The 21,902-nt window shown below is 45.8% G+C and overlaps 2 protein-coding genes across 22 annotated transcripts in view; one reads left to right on the plus strand and one right to left on the minus strand.

Annotated features, from left to right (window-relative positions):
* Window positions 1-15,241, plus strand: part of AK5 (adenylate kinase 5) — a 92,681-nt gene extending 77,440 nt beyond the window's left edge. Inside the window, exons 11-14 of the mRNA XM_083510555.1 lie at window positions 1,651-1,814; window positions 2,651-2,767; window positions 12,503-12,685; window positions 13,794-15,241. Of these exons, the coding sequence (XP_083366681.1) occupies window positions 1,651-1,814; window positions 2,651-2,767; window positions 12,503-12,685; window positions 13,794-13,895 (566 nt within the window). The 3' untranslated portion in view covers window positions 13,896-15,241. The remainder of the gene's footprint in view (window positions 1-1,650; window positions 1,815-2,650; window positions 2,768-12,502; window positions 12,686-13,793) is intronic.
* A 2,080-nt stretch (window positions 15,242-17,321) lies between these two features.
* The window catches only part of ZZZ3 (zinc finger ZZ-type containing 3), a 38,303-nt gene continuing 33,722 nt past the window's right edge, over window positions 17,322-21,902 (minus strand). For all 21 annotated transcript variants that reach the window (XM_083510444.1, XM_083510438.1, XM_083510454.1 and 18 more), the window contains 3 exons: window positions 20,051-20,185; window positions 19,006-19,106; window positions 17,322-18,666 (listed from right to left, as the gene is read on the minus strand). In XM_083510444.1, the coding sequence (XP_083366570.1) occupies window positions 18,522-18,666; window positions 19,006-19,106; window positions 20,051-20,185 (381 nt within the window). In that variant the 3' untranslated portion in view covers window positions 17,322-18,521. The remainder of the gene's footprint in view (window positions 18,667-19,005; window positions 19,107-20,050; window positions 20,186-21,902) is intronic.

Here is a 21,902-nt window from a genome sequence, read left to right on the forward strand (position 1 = left end):
TTGAGCTTTTTTTAATCACACTGTGGATAAGTATTTTGGGCTCTTTTCTAAGGTACAGGTTATTATTACTGTAAAGGAACTGGCAGAGGGAACAAAAAACATAAAATAATTCTGTCTATTAGATCTTGTTTCTTGATTATCAGGTTCCTCGTTTTCCAGAAGAGAAGAGGCAAGTTTTCACATCTAGTCTTTGTAACAAGACATGCAGTAGTAGCAATTAGCTGTCTCCTCTCTGCTGGTCTCCGTTTCTCATCTGGGCACTTGCAATTACTGGTTTTATTATTACAATGCATCTGTCCAAGAGAGTAACGGGCACCAGCAGCCGCCCTATATAACCACCACATAGAGTCACAGTGACCATCATTTCTCAGCAAGTGACTAGTATTTATAGAAGTGTGTATGTGATTTATCACAAGTAAATGTATAAAAGACAGTAATCTCTCCTCTGCTGGAACATTGTAAAACTGACATATGCAATAATTTTGCTCATGGTGATTACTGAGTAGATGTGTTTCTCCAGAGACGAGAATTGAGGTACCATAGAGTTACATAAATCTGGCAGGGCTTTGTTTCCGCAGCTTGAATGAGCCCATGGTGACTGCCTGCCTCTGGGCCACCAGTCTCTTCTTCTGTTATCCATTCTGTTCATTGTTAAAATCCTAATTTCAAAATGGGTAGGAGGCCGGAGGAGCTGTCATAAGAATCACAGTCATTTGATTTATATTCCACATTTTCCACAAACACATTGTGCTCACAAGAGATGCACAATAGCTAGAGTAAATACAAATTACGACGCAGTTTAAAGTTTGACGATTAGCAGTTTAGTTAAAACACATCAAAAGTCAGTTAACAACATCCAGTGCTAAGAACACCAATGTTAAACCCACATTGTGGAATCCATTCAGCAGTTCATATGAAGAGAGCTAACAAAAGATTGGTAGCCCACATCATTCTAGTTGTGTAAAAGGATAAGTTAAAACTAACAAAACTGAACTGTCCTTAGCAGCAGCCTCCTCCCAAGCCAAGCACAACACCCTTTTTAAAAGCCCTATTTGTGTCTAGATGTGCACTCACACACATTCTCACTGGGTTGACAGTCAGTAATGCATGTGTGTTTTTTTTCCTTGTTGTTCCTGCTCTGAACAGTGTATCAGGCTGTTTACTGGGACTCACCTGCAGCAGCAATACTTGACGCAGCTGATGAAAACAGTGATAGCGGCAGATTAGTATCAAAACTAAGGCAGCTTTGCAGATAGGTTTTAAAAGGTTACTATTATTTGGCGTCTGTCAACAGCCTGGGTGTGTTAAGGGTGAGATAGGGGAAGCAAGGGAAGAAAAACTATAGACTTGTCTCATTATCATCCAGTTTACAAAAGTACTTGCCTGTCAGCTATTCTTATTTCTTAAAGTCAGGCAAGTGGCTGTTTACAAGCCTGCTCTAGGGACCTCTACTTAGATATTGTTTGGGGCACTGGTATAGTTTTTATTTTTTTAAAAAAGGTTGATGGGCTTCAGTGGTTCAGCAATTCAGGAGAGCTTTATTCCACCACTCCAAACGCCATTTTGCAGCACCTTGTTGTTTGCTGATCTGTCTCATGATGAATTGGGTTGATGTGTCTCAAATTTAAGAACTTGTGTTTGCTCACAAAGGAGGCCCAGGCTCTGGTAAAGGAACCCAGTGCGAGAAATTAGCACAGAAGTATGGATTTTTGCATCTGTCGACGGATGGTCTCATCCAACGTGAAATGTCATCATTATCAGAAAGGAGCAGGATCATCAGAGATAACCTGGAAAGCGGCAAACTTGTACCAGGGGTAAGCTGTGATACGGAGACGTGATGTGTCTGACAGAGAATCTGTGCATCACACGGACACAAAACCCAAAGAAGGAAAGAACATTTAGTGCAGTTATGACTGCCTACTGTTTGAAAGGATGTTAGGAATGGATTGTGCAGTGGGGCTGGGCCATTTACTTGACCTGCCTCTAAGACACAGAGACAGGGAGGAGCAGGGGCAATATAGTGACAGTGCAAATGTACACTGGAACACTGGATTGGCTTCGCCAGTGTGCTTACACCACATTGACCTTGCTGCTGCCTTGCTTCTCCCCATCTTCATCTGACTGTGCAGTAGTGACTTGGCCAGAGGGAGATCAGGCAAGAGATTCAGCCCCACCACATTCTCTGCTACTGGAATAAGTCCTCTTTCCACAACACATTTCAGAAGATCATTTGTTACTAGCCAAAGATTCCTTTGACACCCTAAAATTCAACTGCAGTATGGCACAAAAAGCATGCTTACTTCAAGGCATCATAGGCTTTTTTGCCTCCCTCACACTGGTTTAGGCTATTTTAGAAGCTCTCTTGGCATACTATATTTACAAATGTCCCGTGCTGAGTCAGATGTTAATCCAGCTCTGACTATGATGAGATTATTTTTTAAAATACAGTAGTTCAGTAACTAAGCATTTTACTTCCTGTGAAAATGTGCAATGAGGATGTTGGCGCATCCTCAGCTGGTAAGGGTGGGGGCGTAGCACATGGGCCTGAAGTGATGCACTAGGATTGGGAGTTTTGTCTGTGTCTCACTCCAAAGCACTGCAGTGTCAAAGTGGTTTCTAAACAAAAATTATTTAATCTTCTTCCATTAAGGATATTGTTACGGATCTCCTAAAAGAAGTTATACTCGCCAATATGGGAGGCACAAATGGGTTCCTGATTGATGGTTATCCTCAGGAGATGAAGCAAGGAGAAGAGTTTGAGAGCCAGGTGAACATTTATTATTATTATTTTTAAAAGATTTTATTGGTTTACAAATGTCTGTGCATTCTCATTTTTTTCAGGATGTAAAGTCTTTCCTACATATCTGTCAGAGCTGCTTGAAGATCCTAGCTCACAGAGGATCACGCTAGCCAGCGATCATTAAGTAAAAGTCTTTATTGAATTACAGTTTCCATTCTCACGCTGCTGCGCGCAACTCTACGTCTAGTAGCTAGATCGGCGAAGCTCCGTCTGAGTCTCCGCCCCGTGTGCACCAACTTAATATCCTAGCCTTGCTCCACCTTTTCCGCCTGACTGTCCTCCTCTGGGTCCCTCTACCCCCCGGGGTTTCTTCCTTCCGGGATTCTTCTGACGCTGACCCGGACCCTCCTGCCTCCTTGCGCCGGGCTTTAGGACCTGGCTCCCTTTCGGGGCTGCTTACTGCGCCGCCTTCCTCTGCATTTGAACTTGGCGCGCGCGCCCAACCTTCCACTTTCCTCTTAACCGTTTCTTCGCTCCCCGATGGAGGTGTGGCCACTCCTGACTCATGCCCTCCCTCCTGTGGTGAGCTGCCAGCGCTTCCCCCCTGGCTCCCTTCCTCTTCCCTGCTCCCTGGCGGTGACGCTGGTCCCGATTTCCAGCTGCTCCCCCCTGAGTCCCCTCTGGCTCTATCTTCCTGGGGTGCCCCCCTAGACTCCCCCCTTGCCCTGGCCACTGGTGCTCCTTTCTGTGAATCCTCTGATTCACTGGAAAGACTAGGAGATCTCGGGTCGTCGTCATCACTCATCTTTTCTTCTGCCTCCTCCCCTTCGCTCTCTGTTTCCTCCCTTGCCCGTGCCTCTGCTCCTAAACCCCTGACATCCATCCCCCCCTCGAAGCCCCCCATTCCCCCCTCCCCTCCTTCCAGTGCTGGAGCTGGGGGCTGCTGTTGCAAAGGGACGAACGTCGGATATCGGTCGCTTCCCGTGGCGGGCCTCCATCTGAAGTCTCGCGGGTCTTCCTCCCTGCTCTCGTCGACAACGGTCACCTCCGCTTCCATCTCTGTGCCGCCGTGCTCGAAACCAGGGTCGTCCCCGAAAACGTCCATGTCCGTCTCTCCCTCACTTCCTCCTGGCGGCGTTGCTCGTCCTGGGCCTTCCAGCCACCTTCTGCGGAACTGCTCCTCTGGTCTATCGTCCCACCAATACGAGGGTTCTGATGCAGATCCCGAGGGTGACCCCTCCGGGGAACGGACGTCTTGTGTCGGGTCCTCGTCCGAGTCGAACCCCCGGAAAGTGCTGGCCGAAAGCGTGGGCGTGAAAAGCCAGTCGTCGAAAAAGTCTGCTGGCATAGGTCTATGGGGGAAGAGGGCATGAAACTCGTCTTTGAGGAGAGGTTCGTCCAAGGCGTAGCCCGGCACCCAGCTGTTCGCACTGGCCGGGGTGCCCTCCTTGGCGAGAAAGTATTCTACCCCCTCTTCCCCCCATCTGGAGTCCAAAATCTCCGTGACTTCGTTGATGCGCTCCTTCTGTGCCACTCCCGCGTGCCCTGTTCTGTCTCTGACCGGACTCGGCGCCGTTCCGGGTTCCTGGAACCTGTGCGGTGCCTTGTAGGGAGTGAGCACCGATCTGTGGAATACCGGATGCATTCTGGAACCCTCCGGAAGTGCCAGTCTGAAAGCTACCGGGTTGACCTGCTCTTCGACTTGGTAGGGCCCCAGTTGTTTATGCCCTAGTTTCTTCTTGGCCAACGACCTGGCCGGCACTGCGTGGGCTGCTAACCAGACCCAGTCTCCCACGTGGAGCTCTTCGCCAACCCTTCTGTGCTTGTCCGCTTGTACCTTGTATGCGTGCTTGGCCAGCTCCAGGTGGCGCCTCAGCTGATCGTGGACTTCCTGCAGCTCCGACGCGAACGCATCTGCTGTCTGCGGCTCCCCCTCCCCCATTCTTTCCAGTCCCGGGAAGGTTCTGGGGTGCCTCCCGTTGTTGGCGAAGAACGGCGTGACCCCCGTGGACACGTGCTTCGTGTTGTTGTAGGCGAACTCGGCAAGCGGCAGGTAATCCACCCACGTCGCAGGCTGTTGATTCGCATAACATCTCAGGTACTGCTGCATGATGGCATTGACCCGCTCCGCTTGCCCGTTGGTCTGCGGGTGTCTCGCCGACGCCAGGTTGATCTTGACGTTCAGGAAGCCCATCAGCTTCTGCCAGAAATTCGAGATGAACTGCCGCCCCCGGTCGGACAGAATAGACCGTGGCAGACCGTGAACCTTGAACACGTGGTCTATGAACAGTTTGGCGGTTTGCTCCGCCGTGGCCACCTTAGCACACGGAATGAAATGCGCCATCTTGGAAAACAGGTCCACCACCACCAGCACTGCCGTCTTGCCCCTCGAGCTGGGCAGATCCGTGACAAAGTCCAGGGCCACCCTTTCCCAAGGTTCGACCGGAGTTTGCAGCGGTTCCAACAGTCCGGCCGGCGGTTTGTGCACTGGTTTGGCCCTCTGGCAGGTGTCACACCTCGCCACGTAGTCTGCGACCTCCCCTCTCATTCCAGGCCACCAGAAATCCCTGGCTACTAATTCCACCGTCTTCTCCTTGCCAAAGTGCCCGGCCGTGGGCGCGTCGTGCAGCTGCTGCAGCACCTTGGCGCGAAGGTCGTCTCCCGGCACGTAGATGGCCCCTTTACGGATGAGCAATCCATCTCGTAGCTGGAAACCGTCGGCCGCAGCCGTGCCCCTTTGCACCTCTGCCATCTTTGCTTGCGCGAAGGAGTCATCCTGCAACGCCCGTCGCACCGCCTCCAGGTCCACGGTGGCCGCGGCGCACGCCCATACTGTTGGTGCGAAGATGTGCATGGCGGCCGCTGGCGTTGCGTCCTCCAGATACTGTGGCTTACGGGAGAGGGCGTCCGCCATGATGTTAGTGTCCCCCGGGACATACTCTATGCGGAAGTCGAAGTTCGCAAAAAACTCAGCCCAACGTATCTGCCTCTGGTTTAGGAACTGTGCCGTGCGCCAGTGCTCCAGATTCTTGTGGTCCGTGCAAACCTGCACCGTGTGCTTGGCGCCGATCAGGAAGTGCCTCCACGCTTTGAACGCTGCATGAATGGCCAGCAACTCCCTGTCCCAGATGGTGTAGTTCTGCTCGGACTTGCTGAGCTTCCTGGAGTAAAACGCTGCCGGTCGCCACACCCCCTGCTGGTCCTTTTGCAGCAGGACCGCCCCCACGGCTCTGTCCGAGGCGTCTGTCTCCACCCTCATCGGCCTGCTGGGGTTGACGTGAAGCAGCTGCTCTTCCGACGCGAAGAGACGCTTGAGTGCCTGAAAGGACTGCTCCGCCTCCTCTGTCCAAACGAACTTCTTTTTCTTGGAGCTAAGCGTGTCTGTGATGGCCGCTGTCTGCATAGCGAAGCCCTTGATAAACTTGCGATAGAAGTTCGCAAAGCCGACAAACCTCTGGACCTCCTTCCGGTTGCGTGGACTCTTCCAATCCAATACCGCGCGAACCTTGGCGCTGTCCATGGCGAGCCCCTTGTCAGACAACTTGTAGCCCAGAAAATCCACCTCCGTCACGTCAAATTGGCACTTCTCCAGCTTGGCGTAGAGCCTATGTTGCTTTAGTCTGGTCAGCACTTCCTTGACGTGTCTGTCATGCTCCTGCTGCGATTCCGAAAAGATCAGGATGTCATCTAAGAAACAGACGCACGTCTTGTAGAGAAGTCCCGCCAACACGTGATGCATGAAAGCTTGAAAAACGTGGGAGCCATTTTGCAATCCAAAGGGCATAACTCTGTATTCGTAGGTACCCAGTGGCGTGAACATGGCCGTCTTCCACTCATCTCCCTCCCGCATACGAATGAGGTTGTACGCCCCTCGCAGGTCTAACTTGGTGAACACTTTTCCCTTCCGCACCTTCGCCAGGAGGTCGTCGATTCGGGGCATGGGGAAGTCCGACGGCTTGGTCCCATTGTTTAAAACGCGATAGTCCACGACCAGTCTTTTTTGGGGCGTGTCTCGCTTTTTAACAAAGAATACTGGACTGCCCCCCGCTGCCTTGGACTCTCGGATGAAACCGCGCTCCAAATTATGATCTATGAACTGTTTGAGTTCCTGCAGCTCGTCCTCTGACATGGAATACAGTTTCCCCTTAGGTAGCGCCACCCCCGGCAGCAGGTCAATCTTGCAGTCATATGGTCTGTGAGGGGGCAGCCTGTCCGCCTCCTTCTCGCAGAAAACTTCCAAAAATTCTGCGTACTTGTGGGGAATCGCTTGCAGCGTGCCTAGCAGCAGCTGTGACTCCTCTTCCTCTCCTTCCTGCCGGGGCACGATGCAGTGTTCAGCACAAAAGGAAGAGCCGAAGATCAGCTGCCTCTGGTACCAAGCCAGCGTTGGGCTGTGCTTGTCCAGCCAACTCATTCCCAATACAATGGGCGTATCCGATAGTTGAGTGACATTGAAGCTGATGATTTCTTTGTGATTTCCAAGTCGCATCGCCATGGGCGGCGTCTGCTTCACCACTTGCCCCCCTAGCAACTCCCTGCCATCCACCGTGACAACCTGCAGGGGCAGTGTGGCCGGCAGCAACTGTATAGCGTGCTTGTCGACAAAGTCCTGCCCTATAAAGTCCGCGTTGCTGCCCGAGTCAACTGTGATGGGCACGTCAATGGTGATTCCATTGGGCAGCTGGAGAGATGCGGTGAGCCTCACCACTGGTTTGGGCGGGAGGGGGTTCACGGGCTGTAAAACCTCTGGGGACTGCGCCACTAACACGTCTGGCTGGGCCCCAGGGCCTCTTCCTCCAGCCAGACTGCGTCGTTTCCCTGCTGTGGTCCTCCTTGCTGCGTCGCTGCAGTCACCATTGCCGAGGCTGCAGTAAGCTTGTGGAGCCTCTGGGGACACTCTTTTGCCATATGCCCTGGCTCCTCACAGACGTAACACTTCCTGTTCCCTCTAGGAGGCTTCGCTTTCACTGCTGCCGGTGCTAGGGCTCTGGTTGCTGACTGAGCCCTTGCACCTCCAACCTCCATAGGTTCGGCTCCTCCTCCTGGCGGAGGCGTGGATTGCGCCCGTGCTGCTTCTCTGGGAAGAAAGGAGGGGCCCCTGGCTGGTTCGCGCCCTCCACGCCCTTCGTCCCTGCTCCACGGACGTTCTTCCAGCCTCACCCCCACTGCCAGTGCCCTCTGAACGACCTCCTGGGTGGTTCGGGGTCTCTCCCCCCTCGCGATCTCATCTTTAATCGAGTTGTGCAGCCCCTCCCAAAAGAGGTCTCTTACAGGAGCCGAATCTCTGTCCCATTCCAGGGCACTGACCAAGGCGAAAAAGCGGGCATGATACTGCCTGACGCTGGCCCTCCCTTGTCTCAGCCCATGCACCTCCTTCCGTGCAAGATCCACGTCAATACTTGATAAAAAACACCCATCCATCGCTTTAATAAAGGCATCTGCATTCTGGAGCGCCGGATCCTTATCTCTCCATAAATTGCGTAGCCATGCTTTAGCATCCCCATGCAAATGGGACATGATGAATCCCACTCTCTCTTGCTCATCTCTAAAGTCTTTATGCAGCAGTTGCAGTGCGCACAGTACGTCGGCTCTAAAGTTGGGATACTGTTGCAGGTTCCCATCGAAGTGAGAGACCAGCCCGCCTGTCCGTCTCGCCAACCCAATTCCCTCCTGCCGGGGTGTCTGCTTTGTCAGCACGTCTAACCTGACCTGGAGATCCCTGCAGGCGGCAGCTGCCTCCTCCTCTCTCTTCCTGGATGCGAGAGCCTCGGCATTCAGTTGTGCCACTGCTTTTCTGAGTTCCTCTATCTGCTGCTCAGCCGTCATGTCGTCTGCCGTTCGTGAGCTCGCTAGTAGGCACCTGTTTCTCTCCCCTCCTCGAGGCTGTAGATGCCCACAATCGTGGGGACGGAGCTTACTGTCAGAGCTGCTTGAAGATCCTAGCTCACAGAGGATCACGCTAGCCAGCGATCATTAAGTAAAAGTCTTTATTGAATTACAGTTTCCATTCTCACGCTGCTGCGCGCAACTCTACGTCTAGTAGCTAGATCGGCGAAGCTCCGTCTGAGTCTCCGCCCCGTGTGCACCAACTTAATATCCTAGCCTTGCTCCACCTTTTCCGCCTGACTGTCCTCCTCTGGGTCCCTCTACCCCCCGGGGTTTCTTCCTTCCGGGATTCTTCTGACGCTGACCCGGACCCTCCTGCCTCCTTGCGCCGGGCTTTAGGACCTGGCTCCCTTTCGGGGCTGCTTACTGCGCCGCCTTCCTCTGCATTTGAACTTGGCGCGCGCGCCCAACCTTCCACTTTCCTCTTAACCGTTTCTTCGCTCCCCGATGGAGGTGTGGCCACTCCTGACTCATGCCCTCCCTCCTGTGGTGAGCTGCCAGCGCTTCCCCCCTGGCTCCCTTCCTCTTCCCTGCTCCCTGGCGGTGACGCTGGTCCCGATTTCCAGCTGCTCCCCCCTGAGTCCCCTCTGGCTCTATCTTCCTGGGGTGCCCCCCTAGACTCCCCCCTTGCCCTGGCCACTGGTGCTCCTTTCTGTGAATCCTCTGATTCACTGGAAAGACTAGGAGATCTCGGGTCGTCGTCATCACTCATCTTTTCTTCTGCCTCCTCCCCTTCGCTCTCTGTTTCCTCCCTTGCCCGTGCCTCTGCTCCTAAACCCCTGACAATATCAATTACATTTGTTACAAGACATTAATGTTGACTACAGTATAAGGTAGGGATGCGGGTGGCGCTGTGGGTTAAACCACAGAGCCTAGGACTTGCCGATCAGAAGGTTGGCGGTTCAAATCCCCGCAATGGGGTGAGCTCCTGTTGCTCAGCCCCTGCTCCTGCCCACCTAGCAGTTTGAAAGCATGTCAAAGTGCAAGTAGATACCGGCGGGAAGGTAAACAGCGTTTCCATGCGCTGCTCTGGTTCGCTAGAATCGGCTTAGTCATGCTGGCCGCATAACCCGGAAGCTGTACACCGGCTCCCTCAGCTGATAAAGCGAGATGAGCGCCACAACCCCAGAGTCGGCCACAACTGGACCTAATGGTCAGGGGTCCCTTTACCTTTACAGTATAAGGTTGGGGAAGAAGTGAGGAGAGGAAGAGGAGTGGTGAAACTTATATTCTAGGTGAGCATTAGCACATTGTGAAGGGAAAGGCTGCAGCTTAACAGCAGAGCACTCGCTCAGAATGCAAAAGGTTCCAGGTTCCATCCTTGCCTTCTCTAGGTAGGTCTGGGGAACACTTCCATCTGAAAACCCTGGAGAGCCACTGTCAGTCTGGGTAGATCGGCCTTCCCTAACCTGGTGCCATTCAGATGTTTTAGACTGCAACTCCCATCAACCCACCCAGCATGGCTGGGGACCAGACTGAGCATGAGAGACTGATAGTCTGGTTCAGGAAAAGGCACTTTCCTATCTTCTAATTAGGGCTGCCAGGATTTTTTTTCAGCAAGCGACCTGTGCCTCGTACTGCTCTGCAACATGCTGAAATTCATAAAAATGATGTCTTAGTATGCAGATACCCTTCAGAAAAGCTCTGCCTGCTGAACTCTTGTGTTTAATGTTCATACATTGCATATCACTTTTTATGCAGACAAAGCACACAAAAGATCAATTTAGGAATGCACTGATACAAACTATTTAGAAACCGATACATATGCAGTGCAGTTTATGTTTGCCATAGAATTGTTTAAAGAAAGAAGAAACCCAGATATAAATATATAGCCAAGACAGTGAGAAAAGGCACTGAGCTATTTCATTACAGATCCGTATGTTTTCCATTCACATTTTGAGTTTCCCCTTTTGCTGATGGAGAGCTGGAACACAATAGCTCTGCTGCATCAGGGCCTTCTGATCCAGTCCTCAGGTCTCACAGTGGCCAAACAAGATGTCCATGGAAAGCCTGCAGGCAGGACCTGAGTATCCTTGCCACTTTTGTTCCCTGATAACTGGCACCGATAGCATTATCCTCCACAAATCCCTTGTCTAATCCCTTTTAAAGCCGTCCAATAGGTAGCACATTACTTGCCAGCTACTACTCAGCTACCCTAAATAATTAGCTGAGATGGGTTGAGGGGAATGACAACATACATATTCCCTCCCCCAAGTAGCTCCTTTGAGTCTTATCTCTGTGCACCTGATGCAAAGTGCGCTGACGGGATTTCATTTAATCTTTTAATTAGGAAATACCAATGAAGAGAACATTATTATTATTTTTACCTTGTCATAAAGCACTTTTTGTACAAAGTACTGAAGATTAATCCTGTCATTAGAACACCAAGAGTCATGGGCTTCACTTCCTCATCTTGGCATAAATGGCCTCTTCCCCTTAAATAAGCAGCTCCCTCCAGGATATTGTTAAATTGTTCTCTCGTCATTGTGATGTAACATTTTAAAATATGGCATAGTTGATTCCTCAGTTCACACCAACAGTGTTATTGTGTCAGAATAACTCCTCACTAGGTCAGAGACTAATTTTTGGTACACTGGTGCCTCCTTGTGCATGAAATGAATTATGTTATCATCTGCTATATAACACTGCATGGAGAGGTGTTTTTCCATTAAAATATCATCTCAGGGCTGATTTAGATGTTGCATTTTTGCAGCTTCAAGAGTCTCTGCTTCTACACTAGCTATTTTAGTTATTATTTTCTTAAACAGCCAGCTTCCAATGCTAAATGGGCAAACGTCTTTTGAAACAAACAGGAGTCTACAACATGGCAGGTTAAGCTAGTTGTAAGAATCCTTTTACTTTACATAATATTGCACAAACCTAGAATCAACAAATTGTAGAGTTGAAAGGGACTCCAAGGGCCATCTAGTCTAACATCCTGCAATGCAGGAATCTCAACTGAAGCATCCAAGACTAATGGCCATCCAACCTCTGCTTAAAAACATTGACTGAAGGATAGTCCACCACCTGTTGTGGGAGTCTGTTCCACTGTTGAACTGCTCTTACTGTCAGAATCTCCTTTCTTGTAACTTGAATCCAATGGTTTGGATCCTAGCTTCTGGAGCAGAACACAAGCTTGCTGCATCATTGCATGTGACAGCCCTTGAGATATTTGAAGATGGCTATCATATCTCCTCTCAATCTCTTTTCCAGGCTAAACATACCCAACACCCTCAAAAGGCTTGGTTTCCAGACCCTTTATCACCTTGGTCACCCTCCTCTGCACATTCCAGCTGGACAATATCCTTCTTAAATTGTGGTGCCCAGACTGGACCTTGTACTCCAGATGGGGTCTAAGGCAGAATAGAATGGTACTACTGTTTCCTTTGACCAGAACACTATACTTCTGTTGATGCAGCCTAGAATAGCATTAGCCTTTTTTTGCTGCTGCACAACACTGTTTATTCATGTTAGCTTATGGTCTACTAAGACCCATAGATCCTTTTCACATGTACTAGCAATCCAGCTGCCCCCATCTCATATTTGTGCAACTGGTTCCTGCTGCATAAGTGCAGAACCTTATATTTGTCCCTATTGAAATTTAATTTGTTAGTTTTGGCCCAGTTCTCCAATCTATTAAAGTCATCTTTAATCCCGAGTGTCTTCTGTGGCATTGGCTACCCCTCCCAGTTTGGGGTCATCTGCAGATTTGATGAGTATCTGCTCAATTCCTGTTTAGATTGTTCTTGAGTCACCTGTCTCAATCTCTCCTACATAATCCATGTGGATGTTGCATTCTGAACTCACTCCCATGAGGAAGAATGCTATGCTGTGATCAGCTCTTATATTCAGTCAATTTTCTCATTTTTTCCCCAGATTGGTGAACCATCTTTGATGCTCTGCATGGACTGCTCCTCTAAGACAATGAGCAGCCGCCTTCTGAAAAGAAACCAGTGCTCGGATGGCAGTGAAGAAGCCATCATGAAGAGCATCCAAAATTACTACCAAGCAATGGAGCCTGTGATCACCTATTATGAAAACAAAATTCCATTGTTTAAGGTAAACTGGCTAGGCTTTGGAACTGACTATGGTACCTTCTTCTTCTGAATACATCCAAAAGGCTAAGAGCCAATTTACATGTGCTGTAAGATTTCCAAGAGGCCATAATCCTCTCCTAGGTTTGCACCAGGGCATATGCACCAACCACAATGTTCAGTTTGAATATTGGTTTGGCACTTTGGAAAACAGTTTTGTCATGGTCCAAAGCATTTTGGAGGCTACCTGGTTCCTAAGAGCATATGAAGAACCCAGTGGGATCAGGCCAAAGGCCCATCTTGTTCTTACATTGGTGAGCCAGATGCCTATGGGAAGCTCACAAGCAGCACCCTGAGTGCAGAAGCATCTTCCTCATTTGTGATTCCCAGCCAATGGGATCCGGAGGCATAAGTGAGTCCCCTTCACTACTAGAAAATGAGGAAATAGCTGTAACTTTTTTTCTTTTATGACAGAAGTGGGTAACATTTGCAAGCATGCTGGCCCACCAACTTAGAAGCAACTAGGTCTCAGGATTTTTGTGTTGGGCACTTTAGAAATAAGGGTGGTTGTTGTGTGTTTTTTAAGGAAACATCTTGTTTCTTTTTGGTAGCTCCCAACCTCTAGTATAGGGGAAGGCAGTCACTTAGGTAACTTGGTTCCAAGTTGTGCATAGCTTTAAGAAAATCTTGAAAATGGCTCTGTGGCCTGTTAAATAGCTCAGTACTTAATATACTCAACTGCACTGTTTAACTAAAGCACTGAATAATGCCCTATTGCAGGACTATTCAAAAAGGTCACGCACACACATTCTGTCCTGAAATGAATTTCATAAAACTTAACCAAAAATAAAAACCAGGAAAGCAAGCTTTATTTTCTAGCCCACAGGGCATCTCGCGGCTGCTGAGCATGCTCATTCCTCTTCAGGCTGTTTTGTTTTTGCCCTTAGGATTTTTGTACTTCAACAGAACTGAAGGTTATCTCAAGCATGGTGCTGCTTCTCAGCAGCATTTTGACTAATCCTGTAGGCACTCACCTCCTGAATTTGCATCGGAGGGAATAATTATAGAATACGAGAATGGTTTCCTTTTTGAGGTTCAACTATCTGATGCATAAAATCTCCTTTTTTTAACAGATAAATGCAGAAGGGACACCAGAAGAGGTTTTCCTTGAAGCATGTGCTTCTGTCGATGCTTTTCTGAAAAAGGAAGGAAAGGCATCATCTCTTTCCGTGTAATTGCAACGCTTTCTATCTCATACGCACAGTCGGTGGTCATCAAAAATGCTGTCTGAAGCCACAGCTGCTGCCTTGAAAGATTGTAAACTTTGTAAAAAAAATTCAAATCTGTATAACCCATACAGTACAGTAACATTCAAGTACTGTATGTTGTCTATCATACGGTTTGCACTTTGCAGGTTAAAAAGCAGCATGGTAAACAACAACTCTTAATTCCTAGAAATCATGTCTTGCATTTCACTATTACCTGGTATACTATACAGCATCCGAGTTTCCAGTTAACTGACAGTCAGCAGAACTGACAGAAATGTTTTGTTTCTGTAAATGAACAGCTCAATTCTGAGACTATTTAAGCTTGCTTTTTTTTTCTTATAATGCTTGAAAAAATCTGTTTTCTGACATTTTATCTTACTGGCGGAACATGCCTACAGTTGAGTTGCAGTCATTAACACAAAGCAGCAGAAGTTAAGAAATCTTCTGGAAAAGTGGTATCTTATTATACAATGTAGTAAGTAAAATGTTAATCAGTTAACAAATATGATTATGGGATCAGCTGCTGTGTCAACACCAAAATGGGTACAAACAGCCTATGTACTTAAATGTGATAATGTAAAGATATTGCGGTCTGGTTAAAACAACAACAAACCAGTGCCAAATATTGCTGGTGCACTTAATGTATAAGCACTTATAGTATTTGAGTGTCAAAATACATATGTTAAGATAGCTAACATGCACCCTTTAAAGAATATGGGGGCATCACATCAGTACATGTTGTTTCTGTTGTCTGACAAGTATTTCAACTGTAAATCTCAATTTTAGGTCTTTCATTGCCTGAGGAACATGTGAAAGAGATGTGTTTTACTCAGCCTGTGTTTATAAATGGGCAAGCACACTCTTTGCACAAAACACAATGGGTTGAGCCAAAGAAGATTGGGCAGAATGCCACTGATGCAGTGGAGCTTCCCTGGCTCCCCCTCCTCACTAAAAACCCCTGCACACCCTAAAATTGACTCCTGGTACAGGATGAGACATAGGGGCTCAGGGAAATTAGAGGATGTTGGTAGGGGTGCCTTGCATAAGTAGAAGTACTTTTCCACTCAAGTCAAGGTATCTCTGGACACAAGTAAAATTAATTTCACAAATAAGTAAAAATGCTGAGATTTTCTGAACAAGATAAAAACATATTTGATTTCTTCAGAATTGGCTCCTACCTTCTCCTGGACCATCTACTATTTCTTCTTGCATGATTCATCTCTGTCAACAGTTGCATTTTGAAGCAGATTTGTATTTTTCAAGCTACTTTTCTTGTACTGAAGATGTAAAACAAATAAAATGTATGGACAAACGCTAGGAGTAATAATTTTTACTTTGCACTTTTGGTTTCATTAAACAAAAGCAATCATCCAGAGAGGGTTTTAAATATTATTACTTCATTATCTGCAGATCCTTCTGCATTTTTCAACTTGCTTTAAATTTGCACAATAAACAGCTTGCTACTCTCTGAACTATCAAGTGCACTTTTCTTTTGCCTGCAACTGTGGATGTTCCTGATTGTTTGATCCCTTTTACAAATGTTTTCCGGATTTTTTATTAATGCAGTATTATGGCAACTGCTGTGGGAACAAGTCAGGCATGTGGGAGCAGTTTGTCAGGACATATAAGGAAGCACAGCACTAAACTTCATTGCAAATTTGAATAAACTCATGTAAAACATTGATTTGCACATTGATCTCCGCTACTTATCAAAGTTTGGGGAAATGACCACAAGGTTTTAAAATTCCAAAATAGGCCACCCTTATCTTGGTTTCATTTTATCTTTCATAAACTTTCAATTTACACGAAGTTTGTTACTTCTGGATTATCAGGAAAAATAGAGTCAGAAACTTAGCCCCCCACCCCCCAAAAAAGCTGTTTTTAAAATCTATCAAGATCATCCAAACAAACTTAGACGAAGGTTAACTACCTATTCTATATGGCTTTGATGGGTATGCTGCTGGCTTAGACTTTCTGTAATATGCAATTTGAGCATGTACTCGGGCTTCTTAGAAAATGAGTGATGTAACAAATAAACCAATTATTTAATTAAAACAAAAGATCAACTAAGAGATTTAGTTGTGTTTCGCCTATTAGTTTTCCCCAGCTGTGTTTGGCACAAATGGAATCCCACAGGAAGTGTATTAGGATGGGTCCAACATCAAATTGGCTGCCTTGCTTACAGAACACCTGCTCAGTGTGGTGGCTTACAGAACCAATCCCTTTTCTGAATGTCACAGCAGGTATGGCAACGGATTGCCCCCACATCACAAACTTCGAATGTTGCAGTGTAAAAGAATTATCAAGGCTGATGGGTTACACCATTTGCATATGTAAAAAGGACATAATTTATATTTGCATAATTAGTTATTTGTCTTTCCCAAAGCAATTTGCCTTTGCTTTTGTTAAAGAGAAAAGTGAAATACATCAGGTGTATTCTTTTCCGTTATATATATTTTGGTTTATTAAATTTCTCAAAGAATGAGATATGCTTACAGACGATGTGTTATACTGCTCAGTCATTAGAAACGGTACTGCATCATCTACTCAATATATTAAAAAAATGCTCAAGCTCCTCTAACAAAGAGTGATTACACCTAACAAACACTGTGAAAATTAACACTGTGAATAAACAAATCAAAACTGCTATCAAATGCACCAGCCAATTCTTTGTTAGTTATTTACTGCCATATTTAAGTTAAACATGTACTCGAAGTCATTCTGAAAATTCAAGTTTTTTTTTAAGCAAGTGGAAATCTATTACAATTAAAATAATCATTATTTCTGAATCACAAGTTATACATGTCAAAATGATATATTAGCTAAAAATATGTAACAAATATTACAAAGCTTTTTTCGATCATTGCTATATTTAGGCTAATAAAGCGTACCAAAATGCTTTTCCTTTTTACTCTGCAATTATAATACTGGGGGGAACGACTGCATCATAGCCATAGAGAAGCTACATGGAAATATTACTTATTTGCTTGATACCTTCTCCCATGTAGTCAATCCAATCCAGTGGTTTCTTAAAGACACGGTAATTCCGACATGCACCCCAATGCGCTGCTCCATTCATTTTAAAAGTATACAGCTGTGCATGAGCATTAACACATGTGCAAACCTACATCCTCCATCAAAGTGAATAGAGTAGCACATGCGCAAAAGGTCTATCTGCAAGTGGGAACAAACACGGCTCAGAACGGGTGTGTGCCAGGATCAGGGTATTTGTGCATAATCTTTGAAGAGGCTGAGTAAATAGCTGGGCAAAGGCTACACTGAGCCCCTTAAGGGGATCATATGCCCCTTGAGTTTAAGAGCTAAATTATATTTTTAATTCTGAATGTCGGTTCAATAGTCAAACCTCAAAAAAAAGTCACAGTAAGCATTCTATATATAAACAGACTGTATCCACATAGTTTATTTCTCACAGTTCTCCTGACAATTGAACATTATTTAAGAACATACTGTATACACAGATAAGAAGAAACATACAAAATGCTTTAAATGATGCACAACAAAATCCAGCAGTATAAAAGAATGCATGTGAACCCTTGCTCACTGCTCAGGCTAAATTTAATCACTTGTTTAAATAGTAATAAAAATACAATCTTTCATGGATCTTGTGCATACTACAAAAGAGGAAAATTATTCCCATATATGATTTATATTAGGCAGTTTTCTTTGATGAGTTGCATTAACAACTCCAAATACAGAGGCAGAAGGCTGTGTATTTTACTTTATAAGAGTTAATGTTGGGTATTAGAGACTTTTACACAGTTACTACCACTGGCACTTTTCACCATATTTTTGTACACATCACATGGTCATTTTATATAACATTACATTTAAAAATATATTTGCGTGACAATTTTATAATATTCACACACCATGAGCTGGTTAAGGAAGCAGTGCCACTGTTGCCTCCTGTAGTGCTTCACTGTTGGTAAATAAAATTTTGTTGTGGTAAAAAGAAAAAAAGAAAATGAAATGAAAGTAAAGAAACATCAACTTGATTAAGCAGCTCCAATTTTATAAAGGCCTATTACCGACCATCACAGAGACAGTGATTGTTTTAAGAATACGTTCTAGACGCAAACACTGTCTTAGGTTAAAACTCTGCCTAAAGAAGTCAGTTTTCTGTGCTGCAAACTATTTTCACAACAAAACTGCAAACTACTTAACTGTTTTTTAATGTACGCACTTCATCATCTCTGCATCTCCTAGTAGTCAAGTTCTTTGGAAATGACTAACCTTAATGTGTGCTTTCGTTTCCGGCCACACTTTTGCAACTCCTCTCTTCAGATTAAACCAACTTACACCCCCCCGCCCCCCCAAACTAACGCAGTGAAAAGAAAATCTCCCCCAAAAGCTTTCCGCACACTAGGAATGTTCAACCTCTGTTCAGTTATCTAGTATCATGACAGGTCAGAGAGCAGGATTTTGATGAGGGCACTCGGGACGCTCTCATGCTGAGGATGACATTCCTGGGAAAGCAAACGTCTTCCCAAGGTGGACACAGAATCACCAACAGTGCCACGGTTGGTTTTCAGAGAGGATACTAAGCTTCAGGTTGCAGATTTGCTTTCCATGTCATCTATTTGCAGGAAAGTAGTTGGGGTCAAGGTAATTATAAGTGGGGCCTTGGGACATACAGTAGTCTCTATCTAAGAACATTTCTGCTCTGTACATAGGCTCCAATCGGTGACTTTCCTTGTGAATGTCTGTTTCATGCAGACTGAAAGAAAAGGAAGAAGCGTTATTTGATAAGTATGAAATTCCGCACAAAGAAATCCATGGGTGCATTCCATTTGTCAAAAATTCTCACACTAAACATTTGTCAAAAATGCCCTACAAAATATCTTAATTATATCCTATGCATGCAATATTTTATCCTCAGCGAATTTATATAACTTTATGGTACGCATTTCATATCATGATTTAAATTTGGGGAGGGGGTAGAAATTACATGTGATTTTAGTCCTCTACACAGAGACAAGACCCACTGAGACAAGTATGCATTGGATTTCCGCTTTAAGCTTATTGTTAGTAATTGTCATAGATGCATGTTGCTTACCAGTCAGAACAAGAATCACAGAAATCCAAAGACATTTCTGGAGGGCAGTCTCGGCAGTGCCACCGAATGCCTTGAATGGGATCGATTCCACAGTTATCGCACTGAAAACAGATTCAGGAGAGAACACTCAGGAAAACCATTTCCAAAAGCAATTTCCAAAAATGTAAGTCTCTACAGATTACAGAGGGCATCAAAAGTTATGATTTAAGGAATATAACTGGCTGAGAGAGGAAATAAGTTGCTGTGCCTAAGAGCCAGGGCTGTAGCGTAGGGGTGTGTGTGTGCCAGGGAGTCCGTGAGCACAATTTCTGAGGCGGCATGAACCAGGCGTGACCATGCAGGCACCCCCAGCACAGCCCAACCCAGTGCCCTTCTCTGCCCACCAAGGCCACATCGGCTGGCAGGGCTCCCCCGCACGGGCGGGCAGGTGACTCAGTGCAGCCCTGCTTTGCTCCAGTGGGGGGGGGGTCGCTCTGGCAGTGTGGGCAAGGCTGGCACACACACACACACACCACAACCTGGCGTGCACCCACCTTGGGTGCCCGCAGTCGACGCTAAACTGCTGCTAAGAGCTAGTTTACATCATACACAGTTTTGTCTAACATCTCCCCTTTCAGAATTATGAGCTAGGTTGCAATGCAACTACTATAGTTATTGGTAACTAGCTCTACAAAAAGCTCAGGATCACCTACGAACGTCATTGTTTCATCTCTGACAATGTTCAAGGGGGGAAACTTTTTTGGAAATGTCACTACTAGTGCAATCTTACTTAAGATTAAATAATAGTAATAATAATGAAATTTATTACCTACCCCAGCAGTTCCCGGGGCAGCTTACAACAGTCTTAGGTGCAATATAACCAGTTTCTAACATGAAGGCTAGGTCCCGGAAACAGCTATAATTTTTCTCAATCTCTCTTTAGTTTTACTCATCTTGCATGGACCACTCTAAAACACTACGCTTGTTCTAATCCAATGACCCTGCCACCCAAGTTGACTAAAGGAGTGGCAGGAAAGCTCCCACTTAACCCTCCAGCTTTACTAACCTTAAAGCCTATGTGTTGCACAAAACCACTTTCGGCACGCATGTGCTGCAGTTTCTGCTTCTTCAGCTTTTTTAGCTCAAGCAGCTCTTTGTATTCTGGTAATTCTCGATATGCTACAGGGATACTTTCTTCATCCTGTTAAAGAGGAGGGAGGGAGGGGGGGGAGAGAATGAATAATATTAAGAATCCAAACTGTTTAAGCAGATCCACATATGCTAAAGGAAAATAGTATTTTTGTTATTTTTTTTTGCTCTCTAAGACAAAATTTAAGAATAGAAATGTTAGAATGGCTTCATTACTGAAAAGACATTTCCCCCTCTCCCTCTTAAAAATTAACATGAGCTTGATTTTTAAGTTATCAGATTCATTCATCAGCTCTAAAAACCCTTTGATAGTTAGGAATAGGAGAGAAATGTGGCTGGAAAGCTTTGAAGAACTATTGAGACAGGAAGAAACAGAATGTCCCCTGAAGGCAGAGATGCAACCAAGACAGAATGAAAAATTCTAATAGGGTATTGCATGACTTCTAATGTAATCTTTGAAATGTGATAGAGAACAGATTTGTTTTCACTAAAGATAAACCTAGCAAACAAAATCCTTCAATGCAGTTTTACAATGTGAGGTGCAGAATAGGAGAAGGTTTATGAGATTTATTTTTACTCTGACTTTTGCCTTTAAAAGCCCTCAAGATGTCTCATAAAGCAAAATCACATTACACTTGGATTTGTGTGGCTTTCTTCAGCCTCCTGTTCTATGTCCCCTTCTCAGGGTAGGAAGGACAATCTCTGACCAAAGCTGCCTATTACAAAATAAAAAGTAGTCCAGGATGTACAAATGCATGGGAGGTAAGAACAGCGGTAGAAGAAAAGAGGAAGAAGCAGAAAAGTAATGTTCTGAAAAAAGCCACCTGTCTTGCTGAGAGAGCCCTGAGAAACAACACACTTTGTTCTCCCCGATGGCAGAGTTCAATGGAGCTATCTCCCAAGAAAGTGCAGAGAGGATCACAGCCTTGGAGATGCTGTGGAAGGTACGTGCATGAGACGCTACCTGTGAGGGAAGTGGAAGGCCTCCTCTGGCTCCTCACAAGGGTGGGGTAAAGCAGAAGGGATGGACTAAAGTGTCCCTAGGACTACAGCAATGGCCTAGTTCTTTTTTTTCTTATAGAAGCAGAACATCCAGACAGAAAATAAACTAATGCCATGAATGAAAACAATGTGTCTGGTCGAGCTGGAAAGACTGCACCTAACCATTTCCAAGCTGAGAAGTTGTGGAAGATAAATTTCTTTATCTGACTACCGCTTACACTTGCATGCCACAGAATCACTGTAGGCAATCCTCACAGTAAAATCAATGTCACCTTATAATTATAGAGCTGTATCTGAGGGATGTGAATTCAAAGCTCTAGCGCTGAGCTATCCTGCTTACCAACCACAATGAATTCTCTGGAAATCATTCATTTGGCAAGCGTTCACAAAATGAGTACAATTTCTAATGATTTCTATGGGAACGTTTCTAATCTGTGATTTATCTGATCTCTCTCCCATTCCCTCCATAGTTTCTTCCTGAAATGGCTGCAGCCAACCAGCAAGAGAGAGACAAAGGGAAAACTGGTTTGTCCACTCCCTCCTGCTCCCTGATTTATCTGATCTCTCTCCCCACTTCCTCCCTGCATGGTTTCTTCCCAAAACAAGGAAGGAAGTAGGCAAACTCCAGCTGTCTGGATATCTGAATCTGTAGTGTGTATAGCAAGGTTTGGGCATAATTCTTTATGTAATTCTTTATGTAATAACTGAATTTTCACATAGCGGGTGGGCAGACAGCAGGACCTGCATGCACAAGGAAGATCTGTCCT

Source organism: Podarcis liolepis, assembly GCF_965112155.1.
Source record: "Podarcis liolepis genome assembly, chromosome: 6".
NCBI lineage: Eukaryota > Metazoa > Chordata > Lepidosauria > Squamata > Lacertidae > Podarcis > Podarcis liolepis.